The 8,313-nt window shown below is 55.9% G+C and overlaps 1 protein-coding gene across 1 annotated transcript in view; it reads left to right on the top strand.

Annotated features, from left to right (window-relative positions):
- Positions 1-8,313, top strand: part of ift122 (intraflagellar transport 122 homolog (Chlamydomonas)) — a 21,518-nt gene that overhangs the window by 9,266 nt on the left and 3,939 nt on the right. The window contains exons 14-23 of the mRNA XM_019856361.1: positions 62-259; positions 453-593; positions 1,510-1,563; positions 1,824-1,985; positions 3,842-4,020; positions 4,176-4,347; positions 5,794-5,896; positions 7,437-7,577; positions 7,666-7,763; positions 8,107-8,210. Of these exons, the coding sequence (XP_019711920.1) occupies positions 62-259; positions 453-593; positions 1,510-1,563; positions 1,824-1,985; positions 3,842-4,020; positions 4,176-4,347; positions 5,794-5,896; positions 7,437-7,577; positions 7,666-7,763; positions 8,107-8,210 (1,352 nt within the window). The remainder of the gene's footprint in view (positions 1-61; positions 260-452; positions 594-1,509; positions 1,564-1,823; positions 1,986-3,841; positions 4,021-4,175; positions 4,348-5,793; positions 5,897-7,436; positions 7,578-7,665; positions 7,764-8,106; positions 8,211-8,313) is intronic.

Genomic DNA, 8,313 nt, shown 5'->3' with positions numbered 1-8,313 from the left:
CCCCCCCTTCTCTTTCTTTTTGAGCAGATGTGTTTCTTTCTTTCTTTTGCTTTCCCTCCAGGAGCCAAATGCTAACAGCGTGGCCTGGAACACTCAGTGCGAGGCCATGCTGTGCTTCTCCGGCAACGGCTACCTGAACATCAAGGCCAGCAACTTCCCCGTACACCAGCAGAAGATGCAAGGCTTCATGGTGGGCTTCAACGGCTCCAAAATCTTCTGCCTCCACGTCTATTCCATGTCTGCCGTGGAGGTCCCTCAGGTGGGTGCGTCGGCGCGGCGCCGATCGCCGAGAGCGCATCGAAAAAGCAAACCCATCCCTCTCTGAGGTGCTTTTTAACAATGACGGGGGACGTCATCGCCGCCGGAACGCCCGCAGAGTCCAATGACAACCGCCCCATGAATGTCACGCGTTTACGTTTGCTTCTGCTTTCTTTGCCGCAATCTCCCGCCAGTCGGCGCCCATGTACCAGTACCTGGAGAGGAAGCTGTTTAAGGAGGCCCACCAAATCGCCTGTTTAGGCGTGACGGACAGTGATTGGAGGGATCTGGCCACCGAAGCTCTGGAGGGCCTTGATTTTGATATTGCCAAGAAGGCAAGTTACCTCCTCTCGGCATGATGTGTTGACATTTGACTGGGTTCATGCGCCGCGGTACAAACGCAGTCGTATTTTACCGCAGCGTCCAGATGATAGAAGAACCGCCGGCGGTTCTCAAACTTTTTGTGTCCCGGGACCTCTCGCAGGAGAGGACGCCCGTAAAATCCGGACACCAATTCAACATCAGGACCGAGCGCACCGCTAAATGCCAGGGGAATTTTATTCTTTCTTTTTTAAAATGTTTCAACAAGGTTATGCATGACCTGTATAGTAAAAAAGGAGCTCCATTCATTATTTATCCATGTTTGCTCACTGACTTGCGAAAAGAACAAGGCTGGGAGCAGAGAGAAGCTGGTTTACTAAAACACAGTCAGTGTACAAAAATTCAGCAATTACCCCCCTCCACCCCCTGCCCCCCCCGCCCCCACTCTATTGACTGTTTTCAACCATAAAAGGCAACTAGCGACTCAATTCCTGCTAACGAGCGGTGGACTCATTTTCACTTTGTGTTCCGGAGGACCAGAAAAAAGCCTTGCAGGAAGGCAATCGCGGAGTCAGTGGCGCTGAACATTGCCCAAAAACACGCTGCCCGTTTGGATGTGCCCAAAGCGAAGTTGGCGAGGGGGCATCGTATCCTGAGTATGTTGGCTTTGTTTGCGTGCCGCAGGTCCCCACAAGTAGCGATGCCTTTAGCACAACAAGAACGACGTCAGAAAGAATCCGCGTAGTCATTTATTGCAAATCATTTTTGCGGGCCCACCCACAAGTCACGGCTGAGGGACGCCCCACGGATTCCCGGACCCGCGTTTGAGAACCGCCGACATAAGCCACGTGTCCATTTTGACCGTTTGATCCGCCATTTTGTGCGTGTGTCGCGGCAGGCGGCATGTAAAATCTCTCCGCTGCGTTGCAGGCCTTCATTAGGATACAAGACCTTCGCTACTTGGAGCTCATCGACAGCATTGAGGTAAAAGACTCTCGTTTGCTCATCTTCATTTTCATTCTCTTTTTAATCGTTGGTGCTTTTGCCAAAGCTGACAGAAGCACACCGCGGTCAAATTCTGTGCGACATAACGTGCGCGAACTCGGCAGTGAATGTCGAATTCTTGGTGTCATTAATTGTCAGGACGTGCCCACAAAAGATTTGAAAGAATGAGCTCAAGTGTGTGTGCGTGCGCGTCTCTGCAAAGCTGCCCGTTGTGACTGTTGGTGTCGTCCGATTGGCAGGCGAGGAAGAAGAGGGGCGAGAACGACAACGACTTGTTCCTGGCCGACATCTACGCCTACCAGGGGAAATTCCACGAGGCGGCCAAGCTCTACAAGCGGACCGGGCAGGAGCCCAAAGCTTTGGGCATGTACACTGACCTGCGCATGTTCGACTACGCCAAGGTGATCCGATCAGCCGTCGAGACCGCGTTCACGCCAACACGTCGTATGTTCCCATGTGGCCTTTTTACCACCCTCGAGCTCTTTTTACGGCCCGTCGTCTCCTCATAAATCCTCCCGCGCAAATCATGCGAACAGCACATGGCGTGCTTTTACGTGTGCGTTCTTTCTCGACGCAACTCTATTTCTGGAGCACTTAGAAACAAGCTCGGCTGCAGACAAAGTGCCGCCCGCGCGTGGAGCAAAACATCATTCCTACAACGGTAGAAAGCACAAAAACCGTCCCCCCCTAAAAACCGAGTCTCGTGCTGAGTCCAAAGTCAAAGAACAGAAACGAGTCTCGAGGCGAGTTTGAAAGATGGCGAGCGAGGGGGGGCTTTGTTCATCCCAAAGAGAGGGAGCGGCAACGCAAAAGGCTCCATCTCCTCGGAGCTTAGTTCTCGGGACCCGTCATGGCGTCCGGTCCGCAGACCGAGAGTTCAGGTGGGGGCGGGCCGTTTCGAGATTGCAAAACAAATCAGAGGATGTTGAAAAGAACTCGAAAAAAGGAGCCAGTGGAGGGATGCCAGAGTAGGAGTGATGCGCGCCCTCTTGGTACGAGTACCAGGCAAGGGCTGAGCCGCGGCATTGTGGAGCAACTGGAAAGGAGGCTCGGCTGGCTCCAAATTCAAGTGCGGTTGAATCATCCAGCCGCGTTGTGACGAAGGCACGCATGAGAGTTGTAAATGGAGCATCCGGTATTCCGCGCATCCCTCGGTGGTCGCTCGGTGTTGGAAAAAAAACATTGATTTGTTGCTTTCCGTGCATGCAAAGTCTTTGATCATCATCACACCATTTGCACGGGCCAAGCAGACGACGAAAGGCCGCCGACTCGCTCGTGTGTCAGATTGCGTGACGTGCGTTTGATATCGCCTATGTACAGCCTCCGGGAGCCTCCGGGAGCCCTCTCTCTGTCTGTACAAAATGGAGTTGGGACGCACGCCGCAACCGGAGGAACTGCAACTCTATTTCTGGAGCACTTAGAAACAAGCTCGGCTGCAGACAAAGTGCCGCCCGCGCGTGGAGCAAAACATCATTCCTACAACGGTAGAAAGCACAAAAACCGTCCCCCCCTAAAAACCGAGTCTCGTGCTGAGTCCAAAGTCAAAGAACAGAAACGAGTCTCGAGGCGAGTTTGAAAGATGGCGAGCGAGGGGGGGCTTTGTTCATCCCAAAGAGAGGGAGCGGCAACGAAAAAGGCTCCATCTCCTCGGAGCTTAGTTCTCGGGACCCGTCATGGCGTCCGGTCCGCAGACCGAGAGTTCAGGTGGGGGCGGGCCGTTTCGAGATTGCAAAACAAATCAGAGGATGTTGAAAAGAACTCGAAAAAAGGAGCCAGTGGAGGGATGCCAGAGTAGGAGTGATGCGCGCCCTCTTGGTACGAGTACCAGGCAAGGGCTGAGCCGCGGCATTGTGGAGCAACTGGAAAGGAGGCTCGGCTGGCTCCAAATTCAAGTGCGGTTGAATCATCCAGCCGCGTTGTGACGAAGGCACGCATGAGAGTTGTAAATGGAGCATCTGGTATTCCGCGCATCCCTCGGTGGTCGCTCGGTGTTGGAAAAAAACATTGATTTGTTGGTTTCCATGCATGCAAAGTCTTTGATCATCATCACATCATTTGCACGTGCCAAGCAGACGACGAAAGGCCGCCGACTCGCTCGTGTGTCAGATTGCGTGACGTGCGTTTGATATCGCCGATGTACAGCCTCCGGGAGCCCTCTCTCTGTCTGTACAAAATGGAGTTGGGCCGCACGCCGCAACCGGAGGAACTCCGCACCGTCCCCCGTCTCCGACGCGACCTTGGCGTGTCTGGTCTTGAGTGGGACGGGATCCAGCGTGGGTTTACGCGTGCGTCGACGCTCACGGAAATGATGGATTACCGCTGGCCGGACGGGGCCAAGTGGAGCAAGGAGCCGCAGGCGGCGGCCGAGATGTACATCTCGGCCGGAGAGAATCTCAAAGCCATCGACGTTTTGGGAGAGCACGGCTGGGCCGACATGTAGGTGCCTTCGGGGACGGAGCCGTTGTTTGCCGTCGCTGCCTGCGGCCGCTCGGTGACGCCGATGACTAATCCGCCGTCGGGCTGCTGCAAATGCAGCCAGCGATCCCGCTGCACTTCCTTTCATCGCCCCCGTCCTTTCTCCTTTCCTCCAGGCTGATCGACTTGGCTCGTAAGCTGGACAAGGCCGAACGGGAACCGCTGGCAAAATGCGCCTCCTATTTCAAGAAGCTGAAGCACCACGGCTACGCCTCGGAGACGTATTCCAAGATGGGCGACTTGCGGGCCCTGGTGCGGCTCCACGTGGAAACGCAGCATTGGGACGAGGTCTGGCCCCTTCCTTCTCACCCGCTCCGCACATCGTTGCGCACATCGATCCTCTTTAGCCCGTCGCCGACGGAAAGCATAAACCGCTGCCGGCCGCCCTTCTCGAAAAGTAGGCTGAATTTTAATGACACGGGCCTAATTATGCTTCCAAGTTGATCATCCGGCCCGCCTTCTGATGAGAAAAGCGCAAAAGGTTCTCGCGCACCCAATGTGCTGCTCCGCTGGGCTTCCGATGACATTCTCCAATCAGCGCCCACCATCGTGCTGAGACGAGGCGGGGAGGTGGCTTGCATTTCATTTCGGGATATTCGCGGGTTGCCAAAAACAGAATTGCTCCTATTTGAGCAACAGGCCCGCCGCAATCAGTCGGCGAGTCAGGAGGACGTATGGACGATCAAAATTCATTTGGTCGTCGTCTATTCACGAGTGCTTTATTTTGCTCTCGAAAACGAGCCGGTCTCGCGCCTCTCCCGCTGTCCGTGCGCCGCACGCGCGCTTCAACGCTCATCAACGGAAGCGTTGCGGGTCACGCGGCGTCACGGCTGACTTGCGTCCAAAAGTTGGGCTGCGTTTCCCCACAAACACTCAGTCGGCTGCAGCCCTCCCTTTGGTGGCAGCACGGCGGCGAGAAACGCGCATCTCCAAAAAGGTGGCCGATGCCTGATTTCATTGCTCACCTTCCACCTGACAGACGTCAGGCTTGGACTCACGAGCTCGGATCAGCAGATCTCCATTTGGCCCCAACAGCTTTGCGTTTCCTCGCCAAATATTTCCATCCGTTCGTCGCTGCCAGCGAGTGCCGACAACTGCGCGCGGCGTGTCGTTGGCCCGGTGGTCCCGAGGGGTGGGCTTTTGGTCTAATGGAGCGTGGAATTCACTCGGTTCAGAAGCTTTTTTCTCAGCTCTCGTCATTTGGGGTGAATGACGTGCCGCCGCCTCCCACATCGCCCCGAACGAGCCTTTTTTGTCTCTGCACGTTTGCTCCCACGATTTCCTTGACTTCAGAATCGGAATGAAGAAAGATTCCAAAAGTTAGTGTTGAGCCCGCACCCCGCCTCGCTTCCCAATACGCCGCCCTAAAATCCTTTTGGATGTCGCGGCCGAAGACAACACGTGACTTGTGGAAATGCGGGAAATGAGTACGGGAGCGCGGGCTTCGTTTTCATGAAAGCAATGCCGAGAAGAACAGCGGCGAGGTAAGAAGGCGGCAGTTGGGAGGCAACTTTGCTCTTCTCTCGCTGTACGGATGTGACCGCGCCGGAAACGGAACACGAAACGTCCGCCACAACACCGTGCAACTTATTGCCTTGCATCACTTTTGATATGACATCAATTTGTTGGCATGAACAATGTCGTTAAAAAAGTGATCCGTGTCCTTGATTTTGATCAAACCTGCTAGCATACGGGAAAACGGACGGCGTCTCCTCCGCCATTTTGTCTTCTCAGGCTTTCTCCCTGGCAGAGAAGCATCCCCAGTTCAAAAACGACGTCTTTGTGCCTTACGCTCAGTGGCTGGCTGAGAACGACCGTTTCGAGGAGGCACAAAAAGGTGAGCGCGCGCCTTCCCGCATCGAGCGGGAAGCTGAAACTGCACTTTTCCGTCGTAGCTGCCTGACTGGAAACGGAGCGTGTTGACTCAGAGGCAGTCACAAAGCACCAACACCTCTGGACAGGTTTTTTTTTTTTTTTTTCTTTCAAAATGCACAACGATCCACTGCGGAGAAGACGATCTTCTTTGCTGAAGCCGAGCAGAAGCGAGCGGCGCCGCCCGGTAGCCGAGCGGAATGTAAACCGCTCATCGGGCGGCTGTGATGATGATTACCGACTGGAGCCGTCGTCGTAATCAGCTCAGAGATTTGACAATTGCGATCTCAGCGGGCATATTTCCTCCGCTTCATAATCTCCCTGCGCCGTCTCCGCGTGAAGTTACACGTACATGCCCGAGCGGGTCTGATTGGCGGGGAGCCCGCTGGCAGGCCTGCGCTTTGGATCTTCTTCATTTGGTGTGTGTGTGTGTTTAGTGAGGCCCTGTTGTTGACCTACGCAGTGTAATTGAGCCCGCGTCGCGTCTCTTGGCTGCGGAAAAAGTTGCTGTCTGGGCACATATTCGAGGGGCTGCGCGTGCCGTTTTACGTTTCCTTCCGCACGACCGAGCCAAACCGAAGCCCTTCATTTTGCACCGGCGCATCAAACTGAGCTTTTGTTTGCCGCTTTTCCTCCTGGTGCGTTGGTCCGACAAGCCTCTCCAACGTCGCAACATCTCTATGGACCTCGGAAGCGGCCGACTTCTCCGGGTGTTGTCGGTCGGACGAAGGCGTGGCTCCTCTGCCGGCCACAGTCCGTGCGTGACAATGAGGCGTCGCGCTCCCGCCGCCGCTCTTTGGGGCCAGAGGAGCTTTTGGCGGGACTCGCCGGCGGCGTGGGATCGGTCCCCACTCGGCGACGCTGCGAATGGTCGTTTGTCTCTCAGTGCGCCCTCCCGGCGACTCCCCGCCACCCCGTTCGGGTGAAGCGCCGTGGCAAACGGATGGGTGGCCGGATCTCGGAGGGGTTCTTCAATTTTGTGACGACCCCCGGTAATCCGCGTCGCCCGGAGTGCCATCTCAATTTCAACGTTGCTCCGTTTCAAGAACGCAGCGTCGTCTTGATTCACCGATTCAAAACGGCACCTTTTGGTCAGGCTAAAAAGTCGTCATCTTACGAGCCCGACGGTAGGATCGGACGGAGAGAGAGGGAGGCCGCCTACGTAGCCTCCCGTCGAGTACGCGTTGGCGTGTTTCTGGCACAGCCAAAGCGGTCGGCCCGTTCAACAACCGACATCAGTATATCGGGACCCCCAGCTGCGGTTTTTCCGGGCAGGGTTGCCGGCGCGTCAAGCTGCTTCTAATTACACTCTGATAGCAGCGCTAACAATAGCGCACACATGCTGACGTTGGCCTCTGCCAAATTCTTTAGCGCTGAGAGGAGAGGAGAGCTTTGCCGCCAAACAACAATCGGGGCTGTTTGCCCGCGCGTGCATCAAGCGCTCCTCCGACGCGGGTGAAAGGAGCGTCTTGAATGCTCAATACGCTCCGGCTTCGATTCCCTAGCGTTTCACAAGGCCGGGCGACAGAACGAAGCCGTCAGAGTGCTGGAGCAGCTCACCCGCAACGCCGTGGTGGAGAGGCGCTTCGATGACGCCGGCTATTACTACTGGATGCTCTCCATGCAGTGTCTGGACATCGCCAGAGGTGAGGCCCGCCCGCCGCGTCCGGACGCCTTTTGTCGGCTTTCGTCGTTCTCGCTCCGTCTCTTAACGGCTGCGTTTGTCCGCAACAGAAAACCAAGACCAGCGAGATGAAATGCTGACAAAGTTTGAACATTTCCAGACGCTTGCAGAGCTCTACCATGTCTACCACCCCATTCAGCGCTACACGGTGAGAGCAGGACCAGGCCCGACTCCGGCTCGCAACCGACTCCGATGGCCGGTTGCAAGCTCCAAATTCGTTCCTGCGCGTGGCGGAGAAGGAGGGGCGGGGCTTCGCTTGCTAGAAGATATAGCTCCAAATTCGTGCCTGCGCGTGGCGGAGAAGGAGGGGCGGGGCTTCGCTTGCTAGAAGATATAGGGTTAGGGTCTTTTGCAAAGAGCCACGGCTGACCAAGTGGTTGATACTGTCGCGCTTTTCTCACACCGGCCTTATTTCGGCGACCTTCTGGAACTCGGCGGTAGTGAATAGCAGACTCTTTCATTTGCTTCCCGTCTTTTTTTTTTGTCTCCAGGATGAGCCCTTCAGTTCCCTGATGCCGGAGTCGCTGTTCAACATCTGCAGGTTCCTCCTGAGCAACCTCCCCAAGGACAAGCCGCCGCCGGGCATTTTTAAAGTGTATCCTTCGCTTCCACAAAGCGGCCGAGGCGGCCGGTCTGCAGCTTGCCACTTTCATCCGGCGCGGCCAGGGGGCGCCGGGCCCTTGCCACCACAGGCTCCC

The sequence above is a fragment of the Hippocampus comes genome, unplaced genomic scaffold, assembly GCF_001891065.2.
Source record: "Hippocampus comes isolate QL1 unplaced genomic scaffold, H_comes_QL1_v1.1 scaffold473, whole genome shotgun sequence".
Classification (NCBI taxonomy): Eukaryota; Metazoa; Chordata; class Actinopteri; order Syngnathiformes; family Syngnathidae; genus Hippocampus; species Hippocampus comes.
The sequence above is the reverse complement of the archived record's forward strand: the minus strand, read 5'-3'. Positions and strand labels throughout refer to the sequence as shown.